General features: G+C 38.8%; 2 protein-coding genes across 2 annotated transcripts; both read left to right on the top strand.

Moving 5' to 3' along the window:
* Positions 1-352: 352 nt before the first annotated feature.
* Positions 353-4868, top strand: LOC128513961 (eotaxin-like). The gene is made up of 4 exons (XM_053487546.1): positions 353-745; positions 1390-1492; positions 2964-3041; positions 3155-4868. The coding sequence occupies exons 1-4, from the start codon at positions 667-669 to the stop codon at positions 3195-3197; spliced, it is 303 nt and encodes a 100-aa protein (XP_053343521.1). The 5' UTR covers positions 353-666; the 3' UTR covers positions 3198-4868.
* A 3487-nt stretch (positions 4869-8355) lies between these two features.
* Positions 8356-12790, top strand: LOC128513962 (eotaxin-like). Its single transcript, XM_053487547.1, has 4 exons — positions 8356-8667; positions 9312-9414; positions 10886-10963; positions 11077-12790. The coding sequence occupies exons 1-4, from the start codon at positions 8589-8591 to the stop codon at positions 11117-11119; spliced, it is 303 nt and encodes a 100-aa protein (XP_053343522.1). The 5' UTR covers positions 8356-8588; the 3' UTR covers positions 11120-12790.
* The last annotated feature ends 1646 nt before the right edge of the window (positions 12791-14436 follow it).

Raw genomic sequence — 14436 nt, forward strand, 5'->3', positions numbered from 1 at the left:
GTGTTTAAGTAAAGTTAGACTCAGGCTGGACATGAGCTATTTGTAAATATAAACAATACATATGTATTACAGTCTGTACTTCCTTTATTTTCATTTGCCTGAAGGTAAACTGGTGAAAGTGTAGAAAGAGGTGTTGATCAAGTGCCAAACTAAACTGCATTAAGGCGTTGGTTCTGTTAATAGATGAGAGGGAACTTGACACTGTTTGTGTGTGTGTGTGTGTGTGTGTGTGTTGTGTGTGTGTGTGTGTGTGTGTGTGTAGTGCAGAAGTTTTTGCAGAAGTCCTGTTTATGGACAGTACAGTATAAACACACACACACACACACACACACACACACATATATATAATGTGTAAAACATCAGAGAGTCTAATGGGGACATGGTCAGACTGTCCACACTTAGTGTTTGTAAATACCGGTGTCTGAGAGGCATGCTTCCAGAGCGAGGAATGCGGAAAGAATTGATTGTTATTGCAGAGTTACACTTATCGTGAACACACACACACACACACACACACACACACATCTGAAACATCCAATAACATTCAGGTGGGAAAGTCCCAGCAAATAAGGTTTAAAAAAGAGGCGCTCTGAGGAACACACAACCTGTCCAGAGAAAGGACAAGAGAGAGAGAGAGAGTGAGAGGGAAAAGACAGATATAACAGCATGACTGTGTTTAAGATCTGCACTGGGACGTTTCTGTTCCTTCTCATCCTCGGTGCCTTCATCACGGACACAGAATCCGGTAAGAATAGCAAACCAAAAAAATTACAGTGTCATATTTTTTTTTTAAATATGTCACTAACATGTGTTTTTAACTTTCTGTGAAATGCTTTCTGTCTCATATTCCTTATATCTGAGCTGAACTTTGTTTCTAATGTTAATCATTAAGAAGAAAATCAGCTGTATACACATTTTGCAGTGTCACGTTACGTCGATGTGGGTCACTGAGCGTTAAACAGAGCATGCAGGGGTGCTTAAACTATTGTTTACACCCAGGAATCCTCAAAACTGCATGAGTTGTGATTTGTGAATTTGATGATGTGACTTTAAATCCGTATAAAGAGCAGGACAAAGCAGGTCATGTAGAGTTACATGTAGTGTATCAGATTATAACCTGGGTTGGGGTGATCAGGGGGTTGAGGCTCTCATTTGCTGATCAGAGGGTCGGGGGTTCGAGGCCCACCATCACCAGTGGTGGGTCCTTGGGGAAAAATCCCATAAACACCACATGCCACATCCCACATATAACCTGTGCTGGATCCTGCGGTGACCCCAAGGATAAACCATACAAAGCACAAGGGGGGGAAACAGATCATGGTATTATTAATCAATATAATATAATCGTTATAATATAATTAATAACCAAAACCTTGTCTGGTCTCATAGCTCGCTGCTGCTTCTCCTACAAACATCGGCCTGTGCGCTGCAGCAGGCTGAAAGGCTACTCCATCCAGGAAATCACCGGGAACTGTGACATCAGAGCCATAATGTGAGTCTCCTCATCACACTGAAAGTTTTCCCACTATTTCTCACTATATACCACTATTAGTTACTGTTACCATAGTGGATTTGCGTTTTCTACAGTTACCATGGTTACCATAGTGTAAAGCAGTAAAACCATAACGGCACATAATAAAAAAGTTACAAAAATTCATTTCACATAATAGTTACTTCGATTCCCAGCCAGTGCCCGAACCCCAGCTGCTGGATGCAGTGCCAGTCCCAAGCCCGGATAAAATGGGATGGTTGCGTACGGAAGGGCATACGGCGTAAAACCTGTGCCAAGTTGTAGTGCGCACTGTGCGGACTTTGAATTTGAATTTGAATTTGTATTCCACTGTGGCGACCCCTTGTCGGAAGCAGCCGAAAGACCAACAACAACAACAACAACAACAAGTTACCACGGGTTCCTTGAAGCATCATAGTAAAACCATGGTAGCTCCGTTGTAACCATAGTTACCATTAAAACCTTAAACTATAGGCCTCTGAGTGGCGCAATGGTAAAGCGCTCGCCCTATCATCTGGAGATCGCTGGTTCGAACCCCGGGTGATGCTGTTTTACTCTCACAGCTGGAGGCACAGAGAGAGCTCGGCCAATCAGCTCTCTCTGTGACCGAGCTCTCTCAGGGGGGAGGGATGAGAGGTACTTAGTGCTCCCACATTAATCACGGCTCTACAGCCAATCAAAGGTATCTGTAAGCTCGCGCACGCGGAAGAAGCGGATAGCGCTGTCCTCCGAGTGTGTTACTCCGCCCCCTAACGGTGCGTGAGCGAGCAGTTCGAAAAGATGCAGTCGGCTGGCGTCACGCGGTTCTGCGGAAACACGTGATAGTCTTCGCCCTCCCGACTAAGTGGTAGTAGTAGCCTTAATGTGGGAGCCCCCTAGTGACGGGGAGGAATTGGACACGACTAATATTGGGGAGAAAATTGGAAAAAAAAACAAAAAAAATTATAAAAAAAAAAATTTTAACTATAATAACTATGTCATAGTTGCCATAGGTAAAGTCATAGTAATACAATAATTACTCACCCTATAGTACAGTGGTGAATCCATGCTACTACAGTAGTTACTACAGTTACAATGAAGTACTATAGTAAAGACACAGTAGTTCACTAGTTACCATGGATACCATATTGCATTGTAGTTACATGTATTATGGCATGTTGTAGTATTTGCTTCCCTCAGATACCAAGTAAACAGTAAAACCATGACTAATACCATATTTACCATATTTACAGCTTCAGGTTACCATAACAACACTGTAATAGTTACCACAATTATTACTGTTGCCTTGATGTACCATCGTGAATCTGTGGTAGTACCATCATTACTAAACATGTGGTAGTGTCATGGTTTTCATGGTTACTATGAATTACCATAGTAAAAACGTGGTGATACTGTTAAAGTGTTGTGATGATGTCATCACTGACACCAGCAGACATTTCTGTATTTTTTGCAGATTCGAGACCCGGAACAGGAAATTCATCTGCGCCGACCCGAAGGTGAGATGGACTCAGGACAGGATCACGTGCCTACGGTGAGAAACACAGTTTTATCAGCCACCTGAAAGAAATTTAGCTTTAAACAAACCATTCTGCACATGTGAATGATAGTTTATTTAAAAACAAATGTTTATGTTTGTCTTTCCAGGAAGAAGGCTGCAGTTCTGGGGAACGCAGGAAAACTGAATTGAGGACGATCTACGGCTCAGAGCGTTAAATTCAGCCTCAGATTTAAGATCAGAACCAAATAAGGCTTTATTTATTTCTGATTAGAGCATCTTAAAGGTGTGCTTTTCTACTTTAATTAGAATTTTGGCCCCTTGTGGGAGCCGCAGTTTCACTTTCACATATTGTGTGCTTTAGTACTCAGACGATGCTGAGGAATATATATTTTCTAACGGCCAAAACTTTGATTTGATCAAGGGTTTGATGCTAAAAAGTGTCTCACATACTGTATGTAGGTGTAAAAGTGAATTTTTAGATCGGATCATATAACACTTTTTAATAATACTTTATGCTCCTTATCTTCCGATCCATGCTTTGTTTTGTTTTTTATCAGATACAAAGAAACACATTTGCTAAATACAATTTCATGCTTTTAGCATCTGTAACTTTTTTTTATTCTAATCTTTCAATGATCTCAATTAAACTTGGCCAATTTAGATTTCACATGAAAAGACAGAAACCTGAAAAAGTGTATTATTCTAAAATGCAAAATTGTTTAGGTATCACAACATGAATTTGACATCGTTACGCACACTACAGATTTTTTGCTTTTTAAGCTTTTACCAACAAACACCTTTCATGTTAGCCCTGGAATTTAAATGATACAGTGGAACCTTGGATTATGAGCATAATTAGTTCCGGAAGTATCGTATTGCAAAACACTCGTAAACCAAATCGAATTTTTCCATGAGAAATAATATAAACTTAAATTATTTGTTCCACAGCCCAAAAAAAACATAAAAATAATTAACACAAAATATGAAGTAAAAATAAAACAATTTAACCTGCACTTTACCTTTAAAAAAAAGTAAAAAATAAATTCCTACAGATAAGTGTTTCCGTTTGTGCGAGCAGGCACTGTGTGTGTGTGTGTGTGTAAAGCCCCTCTCACCCTTCTCGTCTTACACAATTACCCTTCCTCCACTCTTTCCACACTCTCATGCGCACAACAAAAACACTGGTTTATCAGTAAAATAAACAAAAAATCTCCCTGATGACACTCGATTGAGCGACACACTAACGGAATCACTGATGTAAAGTAAAAAAAATAATAAATTAAAGACAAAGAGCAGGCTGATACAAAGAAAGAAAATCTATTCTTAACCTCCCTAATGAGACTTTTGCTTTACACGCGCACACACACGCGTGTTATAAGAAACATTACACATGGGCTGTACACACAGGCATACAAACACACAATAAAATATGTTTTACACACACGTGGTCACAGTGTTATAGTAAACAGTACACGCGTCTACGGATGTTGATTATACCAGTGAGAGATGAGCACTAAGACCAGCAGGAGAGACGATTACCCAAAATTCCGCAGAGCAGGAGAGAGAAAAACAGTTGGCTCAGTTGTGATCACGTGATGCTCGGCGTCAAAACAAGAAGCGCATACGTGAAACATGATACTCGGTGCTCGTAAACCAAGACGTTTTCCAATTCAAAATTTATAAAAAATCTTTGCTCGTCTTGAGAAACACTTGCAAACCGTGTTACTCGCAATCCGAGATTCCACTGTCTTAATAATAATTATTGGGGAGATTAAAAAAGCAATTTTAACTGAATAGCCTATAGTTTTCTATAAATTAAGGCCACATGTATATGTCTAATTTGGAGCATTTAAATGAGACCTTTATTTCGTATGAAAGGCTTTAATTTATAAAATTAAATAAAAATAAGAAATAAAAGATACATTAAAAAAAAATTCAGCAACAGTTTTTACAGGTCATATGCTTCTAGAAGCTTACACAATTTTACCCTCAATACTTTAAACATATGAACAATTTGCATTTTAAATGACTATTGTTTGAAGCGAGAGAGTAGAATGCTGAAAAATGGCTTCTTTTGGGGCACATATAAAAAAAAAGAAAGCAAGAAAGCAAGATCGGTAACTTCCATGTTGCATAAACTTCAGAAGTAGCTTCTTTGGCCGCACACATTTTCTGTATTACATACAGTGTATAACAAAAAAAAACTGAAATCAGCACCAATACTGTTTTGGCCGTTACACTCTCTCTCACTCTCTCAGTCGTCTATACCGCTGTATTCTGTATACAGGGGGCCTGGAGCCTATTCCAGGAGAATTAGGTGGCGTACACCCTGGATGGGGTGCCCGTCCATTACAAGGCATATTTTCTTTACAAATATTAAAAATAAACAATACTTTATTTCTGGATGTGGTTTGTCTCTGCTTTGTCTGGAAAAACATCTTCTGGAATAGTCTTCCTTCTATATAAACATCATGAATAAAACCTGCATCTGTTTTAGGGCAAGCATCCATCACCATAAAATGTATACATTTACATTATGCTGAAACAAAGCAGAGCATAACAAATCTACTGCTGTAGTCAACCATTTCATATTGTTAATAGAAATAAACTGCACGGACGTTTCAGAGGTGTTATATTATTGGACTGCATCTAGCAAAGAAATAACTGAGGAGATTTAAAATGACTGAAACTGGGTTAAAACACTTTAACACACAATCAAATCCTGGAATAATAAGAGCTGAACCATCAACTGTGTGGAAGAAAAAAATATATTAATGGAGATCAATTAAACGCTTTGTGAAGGTGCATTTTAGATAATAAAAAACAAAGCTATGTTTAATGGTGAAGTAAGAGTATTTCCATACGCATACACACACACACATACACACACACACATCAGCATTTTTCAAATGTTTTCTATTTTTTTGTTCCCTCATAATTGGTCAAATACTAAATAAAATGAAAATTAATTATCCCTATTTTAATATCTTCCTTAAATGTACAGAATTAAGTACTCAAAGAACGATTACTTGGAGAAACCACTGGAAAGGCGGATGTATGAATCCATTTAGGGCCATTTTTCTTTGCGTTCTTTGAAGAACCAGAGAATCAGAAACGTTGTCTTGTCTTTAAACAACTGGTTTTCTAAAAAGGTTCTTTTATGGAACTATTAATGGTTCTTTTATGGAATCACTCTAAAGAACTATTTTATTCCACATCCTTTACATTTCCGTCAGTACCTGCAGTTGTACAAATTTTCACAAAATCTCTGTGATTTAAATGAATACCGCAGTTAGGACAGTAATCTGTATGTTGACTCCGCCCATAAATTATATATTCATTAGGTAGGATGAATAGTACCAGAGCTGTGATTACACCTGATCACCAGTGAGTCCCTGTGGCCTAATCACAGATGAGCTGATATTCATAATAACAGCACTGATGTGTGTGTGTGTGTGTGTGTGTGTGTGTGTGTGTGTGTGTACATACAGTATTTGCTCTGATTCCATTTTGCACATGGCTGTGTGTTACGGCTGCAGTCGGACGTTGTGTGTGTAGGTTCAATAAGGGAGTCATGAAGAGCAGAAACGCTTACTGTAGTATGAGATGCTTCATCAGACGCTTGACTACACAACCAAAAAAACACCACACACCTCGAGGCACACCACTAATCACACACAATATCTGCATTCAGGCCAAGAAATGGTTTTAACTGATAAAGACTTCAAAGCTGGTCTGTTGGTCACTCCGGATAGGAGCGGAATGCAGTAATTGTAATGTTAGTGTTAATGTTTCTGGAAGACGGGATTACAGCAGCAGGAATGAGGAAATCTGGTCAAAGGTTTTCCCCTTTCACCTGTACATGGTCCTGGATTGGGACCAAGAAGAAGAAAATACTCACTCATGATCCACCATCATGTTACGTGAGCAGATAAGATTCACGCCTGAGAAAAGAATGGGCTGTGACAGACACACACACACACACACACACACACACGCTGTCACACGCACAAGCAAATGGTAAGACGAGTAGAGCATCATGGCCAGGCTTAAGAGTCCCACTGGGACGTTTCTGTTCATCCTCATCCTCAGTGCCTTCATCATGGACACAGAGACAGGTGAGTAAAGAAATATTTCACTTTTATTATCTGTTTTTTAAACTAAAAATAGAACAAAAGTGTACAATATAAAGTTCACTGTTTCTCCTGATGTAGAAGTACAGTACACATACACTAGAAGCTTAAAAGTCAACAGGTTGATTTGATGTTCTTCAGCTCCTCGCTGCAATCAGCTCCCGTATCCTCGAAGCAAAGCGCATGTAGAAGCATGATTCCAGCTCCTCGTCCTGTCGCGTGTGATCTCTAATGAAATGTCTCCAGAGATGTTATGACAACTCACAAAGCGTGAAAGGAAGTTACGTTTAGTTACGCTTAACATGTAGCTCACAGACCACGGATTAGTGCGGTAATTAAAAAATAGTGATCATTTTGGCTCCTACATGTTTAGTAAAAAATAAAAATATCTGATCAGCCATGCCCACGAGATGAATGACTACAAGCGAAAGAATGTACTTTGTGGTTTTCATGCTGCTGTTAGGAAATTAGAGTGAACGCTCAACTGTAGTAAAACAGGATTTTAGTAATCCAAGCGAATAAAAGCAAGCAACCGACGAGGTGGAGGTGCAAACGGTGTAACATGCAGAATGAGGAATAAAAGTGTAGACACACACACACACACACACACACACACAGCAGCAGGAGAGACAGATACTGTTCTATTGATCCTGAAGGAAAATCCATCAGCAATAGAGACAGTAACACAAAGACAGTTTGTAGATGTGATTGATGTATACACAGTGTTATGTGAGAACTGACCAGAAGTTACTAGTGCAATGTTAAAAAAAAAAAAAAAACTACAAGATATATGAAAAACATATAAATAAAGCTTAGGAAGGATAAATAAAAGTAAAAAAGCAAGCAATAGAAACCAAAAATGTAGAAAGAGAAGAGACACAGGTGGAGCTACCAGGTTTTGTGATCAGATGGACAGATCAGGACAGTGATAGACAGATCAGGATGTTGATGGACAGATCAGGACGTTGATGGACAGATCAGCACAATGATAGACAGATCAGGACGTTGATGGACAGATCAGGACGTTGATGGACAGATCAGGACGTGTGCTCCATGTGTCTGTGGGAATGAGCATCTGTAATTTGTGTAGCAGAGAGAGTGAGTGAGAGTGAGTCTGGGTATGTAAGATCTCACCTGTGTGTGTGTGTGTGTGTGTGGACATGGTCAGACTGTCCACACTTAGTGTTTGTAAATACCGGTGTCTGAGAGGCATGCTTCCAGAGCGAGGAATGCGGAAAGAATTGATTGTTATTGCAGAGTTACACTTATCGTGAACACACACACACACACACACACACACACACATCTGAAACATCCAATAACATTCAGGTGGGAAAGTCCCAGCAAATAAGGTTTAAAAAAGAGGCGCTCTGAGGAACACACAACCTGTCCAGAGAAAGGACAAGAGAGAGAGAGAGAGTGAGAGGGAAAAGACAGATATAACAGCATGACTGTGTTTAAGATCTGCACTGGGACGTTTCTGTTCCTTCTCATCCTCGGTGCCTTCATCACGGACACAGAATCCGGTAAGAATAGCAAACCAAAAAAATTACAGTGTCATATTTTTTTTTTAAATATGTCACTAACATGTGTTTTTAACTTTCTGTGAAATGCTTTCTGTCTCATATTCCTTATATCTGAGCTGAACTTTGTTTCTAATGTTAATCATTAAGAAGAAAATCAGCTGTATACACATTTTGCAGTGTCACGTTACGTCGATGTGGGTCACTGAGCGTTAAACAGAGCATGCAGGGGTGCTTAAACTATTGTTTACACCCAGGAATCCTCAAAACTGCATGAGTTGTGATTTGTGAATTTGATGATGTGACTTTAAATCCGTATAAAGAGCAGGACAAAGCAGGTCATGTAGAGTTACATGTAGTGTATCAGATTATAACCTGGGTTGGGGTGATCAGGGGGTTGAGGCTCTCATTTGCTGATCAGAGGGTCGGGGGTTCGAGGCCCACCATCACCAGTGGTGGGTCCTTGGGGAAAAATCCCATAAACACCACATGCCACATCCCACATATAACCTGTGCTGGATCCTGCGGTGACCCCAAGGATAAACCATACAAAGCACAAGGGGGGGAAACAGATCATGGTATTATTAATCAATATAATATAATCGTTATAATATAATTAATAACCAAAACCTTGTCTGGTCTCATAGCTCGCTGCTGCTTCTCCTACAAACATCGGCCTGTGCGCTGCAGCAGGCTGAAAGGCTACTCCATCCAGGAAATCACCGGGAACTGTGACATCAGAGCCATAATGTGAGTCTCCTCATCACACTGAAAGTTTTCCCACTATTTCTCACTATATACCACTATTAGTTACTGTTACCATAGTGGATTTGCGTTTTCTACAGTTACCATGGTTACCATAGTGTAAAGCAGTAAAACCATAACGGCACATAATAAAAAAGTTACAAAAATTCATTTCACATAATAGTTACTTCGATTCCCAGCCAGTGCCCGAACCCCAGCTGCTGGATGCAGTGCCAGTCCCAAGCCCGGATAAAATGGGATGGTTGCGTACGGAAGGGCATACGGCGTAAAACCTGTGCCAAGTTGTAGTGCGCACTGTGCGGACTTTGAATTTGAATTTGAATTTGTATTCCACTGTGGCGACCCCTTGTCGGAAGCAGCCGAAAGACCAACAACAACAACAACAACAACAAGTTACCACGGGTTCCTTGAAGCATCATAGTAAAACCATGGTAGCTCCGTTGTAACCATAGTTACCATTAAAACCTTAAACTATAGGCCTCTGAGTGGCGCAATGGTAAAGCGCTCGCCCTATCATCTGGAGATCGCTGGTTCGAACCCCGGGTGATGCTGTTTTACTCTCACAGCTGGAGGCACAGAGAGAGCTCGGCCAATCAGCTCTCTCTGTGACCGAGCTCTCTCAGGGGGGAGGGATGAGAGGTACTTAGTGCTCCCACATTAATCACGGCTCTACAGCCAATCAAAGGTATCTGTAAGCTCGCGCACGCGGAAGAAGCGGATAGCGCTGTCCTCCGAGTGTGTTACTCCGCCCCCTAACGGTGCGTGAGCGAGCAGTTCGAAAAGATGCAGTCGGCTGGCGTCACGCGGTTCTGCGGAAACACGTGATAGTCTTCGCCCTCCCGACTAAGTGGTAGTAGTAGCCTTAATGTGGGAGCCCCCTAGTGACGGGGAGGAATTGGACACGACTAATATTGGGGAGAAAATTGGAAAAAAAAACAAAAAAAATTATAAAAAAAAAAATTTTAACTATAATAACTATGTCATAGTTGCCATAGGTAAAGTCATAGTAATACAATAATTACTCACCCTATAGTACAGTGGTGAATCCATGCTACTACAGTAGTTACTACAGTTACAATGAAGTACTATAGTAAAGACACAGTAGTTCACTAGTTACCATGGATACCATATTGCATTGTAGTTACATGTATTATGGCATGTTGTAGTATTTGCTTCCCTCAGATACCAAGTAAACAGTAAAACCATGACTAATACCATATTTACCATATTTACAGCTTCAGGTTACCATAACAACACTGTAATAGTTACCACAATTATTACTGTTGCCTTGATGTACCATCGTGAATCTGTGGTAGTACCATCATTACTAAACATGTGGTAGTGTCATGGTTTTCATGGTTACTATGAATTACCATAGTAAAAACGTGGTGATACTGTTAAAGTGTTGTGATGATGTCATCACTGACACCAGCAGACATTTCTGTATTTTTTGCAGATTCGAGACCCGGAACAGGAAATTCATCTGCGCCGACCCGAAGGTGAGATGGACTCAGGACAGGATCACGTGCCTACGGTGAGAAACACAGTTTTATCAGCCACCTGAAAGAAATTTAGCTTTAAACAAACCATTCTGCACATGTGAATGATAGTTTATTTAAAAACAAATGTTTATGTTTGTCTTTCCAGGAAGAAGGCTGCAGTTCTGGGGAACGCAGGAAAACTGAATTGAGGACGATCTACGGCTCAGAGCGTTAAATTCAGCCTCAGATTTAAGATCAGAACCAAATAAGGCTTTATTTATTTCTGATTAGAGCATCTTAAAGGTGTGCTTTTCTACTTTAATTAGAATTTTGGCCCCTTGTGGGAGCCGCAGTTTCACTTTCACATATTGTGTGCTTTAGTACTCAGACGATGCTGAGGAATATATATTTTCTAACGGCCAAAACTTTGATTTGATCAAGGGTTTGATGCTAAAAAGTGTCTCACATACTGTATGTAGGTGTAAAAGTGAATTTTTAGATCGGATCATATAACACTTTTTAATAATACTTTATGCTCCTTATCTTCCGATCCATGCTTTGTTTTGTTTTTTATCAGATACAAAGAAACACATTTGCTAAATACAATTTCATGCTTTTAGCATCTGTAACTTTTTTTTATTCTAATCTTTCAATGATCTCAATTAAACTTGGCCAATTTAGATTTCACATGAAAAGACAGAAACCTGAAAAAGTGTATTATTCTAAAATGCAAAATTGTTTAGGTATCACAACATGAATTTGACATCGTTACGCACACTACAGATTTTTTGCTTTTTAAGCTTTTACCAACAAACACCTTTCATGTTAGCCCTGGAATTTAAATGATACAGTGGAACCTTGGATTATGAGCATAATTAGTTCCGGAAGTATCGTATTGCAAAACACTCGTAAACCAAATCGAATTTTTCCATGAGAAATAATATAAACTTAAATTATTTGTTCCACAGCCCAAAAAAAACATAAAAATAATTAACACAAAATATGAAGTAAAAATAAAACAATTTAACCTGCACTTTACCTTTAAAAAAAAGTAAAAAATAAATTCCTACAGATAAGTGTTTCCGTTTGTGCGAGCAGGCACTGTGTGTGTGTGTGTGTGTAAAGCCCCTCTCACCCTTCTCGTCTTACACAATTACCCTTCCTCCACTCTTTCCACACTCTCATGCGCACAACAAAAACACTGGTTTATCAGTAAAATAAACAAAAAATCTCCCTGATGACACTCGATTGAGCGACACACTAACGGAATCACTGATGTAAAGTAAAAAAAATAATAAATTAAAGACAAAGAGCAGGCTGATACAAAGAAAGAAAATCTATTCTTAACCTCCCTAATGAGACTTTTGCTTTACACGCGCACACACACGCGTGTTATAAGAAACATTACACATGGGCTGTACACACAGGCATACAAACACACAATAAAATATGTTTTACACACACGTGGTCACAGTGTTATAGTAAACAGTACACGCGTCTACGGATGTTGATTATACCAGTGAGAGATGAGCACTAAGACCAGCAGGAGAGACGATTACCCAAAATTCCGCAGAGCAGGAGAGAGAAAAACAGTTGGCTCAGTTGTGATCACGTGATGCTCGGCGTCAAAACAAGAAGCGCATACGTGAAACATGATACTCGGTGCTCGTAAACCAAGACGTTTTCCAATTCAAAATTTATAAAAAATCTTTGCTCGTCTTGAGAAACACTTGCAAACCGTGTTACTCGCAATCCGAGATTCCACTGTCTTAATAATAATTATTGGGGAGATTAAAAAAGCAATTTTAACTGAATAGCCTATAGTTTTCTATAAATTAAGGCCACATGTATATGTCTAATTTGGAGCATTTAAATGAGACCTTTATTTCGTATGAAAGGCTTTAATTTATAAAATTAAATAAAAATAAGAAATAAAAGATACATTAAAAAAAAATTCAGCAACAGTTTTTACAGGTCATATGCTTCTAGAAGCTTACACAATTTTACCCTCAATACTTTAAACATATGAACAATTTGCATTTTAAATGACTATTGTTTGAAGCGAGAGAGTAGAATGCTGAAAAATGGCTTCTTTTGGGGCACATATAAAAAAAAAGAAAGCAAGAAAGCAAGATCGGTAACTTCCATGTTGCATAAACTTCAGAAGTAGCTTCTTTGGCCGCACACATTTTCTGTATTACATACAGTGTATAACAAAAAAAAACTGAAATCAGCACCAATACTGTTTTGGCCGTTACACTCTCTCTCACTCTCTCAGTCGTCTATACCGCTGTATTCTGTATACAGGGGGCCTGGAGCCTATTCCAGGAGAATTAGGTGGCGTACACCCTGGATGGGGTGCCCGTCCATTACAAGGCATATTTTCTTTACAAATATTAAAAATAAACAATACTTTATTTCTGGATGTGGTTTGTCTCTGCTTTGTCTGGAAAAACATCTTCTGGAATAGTCTTCCTTCTATATAAACATCATGAATAAAACCTGCATCTGTTTTAGGGCAAGCATCCATCACCATAAAATGTATACATTTACATTATGCTGAAACAAAGCAGAGCATAACAAATCTACTGCTGTAGTCAACCATTTCATATTGTTAATAGAAATAAACTGCACGGACGTTTCAGAGGTGTTATATTATTGGACTGCATCTAGCAAAGAAATAACTGAGGAGATTTAAAATGACTGAAACTGGGTTAAAACACTTTAACACACAATCAAATCCTGGAATAATAAGAGCTGAACCATCAACTGTGTGGAAGAAAAAAATATATTAATGGAGATCAATTAAACGCTTTGTGAAGGTGCATTTTAGATAATAAAAAACAAAGCTATGTTTAATGGTGAAGTAAGAGTATTTCCATACGCATACACACACACACATACACACACACACATCAGCATTTTTCAAATGTTTTCTATTTTTTTGTTCCCTCATAATTGGTCAAATACTAAATAAAATGAAAATTAATTATCCCTATTTTAATATCTTCCTTAAATGTACAGAATTAAGTACTCAAAGAACGATTACTTGGAGAAACCACTGGAAAGGCGGATGTATGAATCCATTTAGGGCCATTTTTCTTTGCGTTCTTTGAAGAACCAGAGAATCAGAAACGTTGTCTTGTCTTTAAACAACTGGTTTTCTAAAAAGGTTCTTTTATGGAACTATTAATGGTTCTTTTATGGAATCACTCTAAAGAACTATTTTATTCCACATCCTTTACATTTCCGTCAGTACCTGCAGTTGTACAAATTTTCACAAAATCTCTGTGATTTAAATGAATACCGCAGTTAGGACAGTAATCTGTATGTTGACTCCGCCCATAAATTATATATTCATTAGGTAGGATGAATAGTACCAGAGCTGTGATTACACCTGATCACCAGTGAGTCCCTGTGGCCTAATCACAGATGAGCTGATATTCATAATAACAGCACTGATGTGTGTGTGTGTGTGTGTGTGTGTGTGTGTGTGTGTGTGTACATACAGTATTTGCTCTGATTC

Source organism: Clarias gariepinus, chromosome 26, assembly GCF_024256425.1.
Source record: "Clarias gariepinus isolate MV-2021 ecotype Netherlands chromosome 26, CGAR_prim_01v2, whole genome shotgun sequence".
NCBI lineage: Eukaryota > Metazoa > Chordata > Actinopteri > Siluriformes > Clariidae > Clarias > Clarias gariepinus.

Coding starts and splice junctions, on each gene's coding strand:
- LOC128513961 (XM_053487546.1), top strand. CDS start 667: ATGACTGTGTTTAAGATCTGCACTGGGACGTTTCTGTTCCTTCTCATC. Junction 1,493..2,963: donor TGTGACATCAGAGCCATAAT/GTGAGTCTCCTC, acceptor TATTTTTTGCAG/ATTCGAGACCCGGAACAGGA. Junction 3,042..3,154: donor GACAGGATCACGTGCCTACG/GTGAGAAACACA, acceptor TTGTCTTTCCAG/GAAGAAGGCTGCAGTTCTGG.
- LOC128513962 (XM_053487547.1), top strand. CDS start 8,589: ATGACTGTGTTTAAGATCTGCACTGGGACGTTTCTGTTCCTTCTCATC. Junction 8,668..9,311: donor CATCACGGACACAGAATCCG/GTAAGAATAGCA, acceptor CTGGTCTCATAG/CTCGCTGCTGCTTCTCCTAC. Junction 10,964..11,076: donor GACAGGATCACGTGCCTACG/GTGAGAAACACA, acceptor TTGTCTTTCCAG/GAAGAAGGCTGCAGTTCTGG.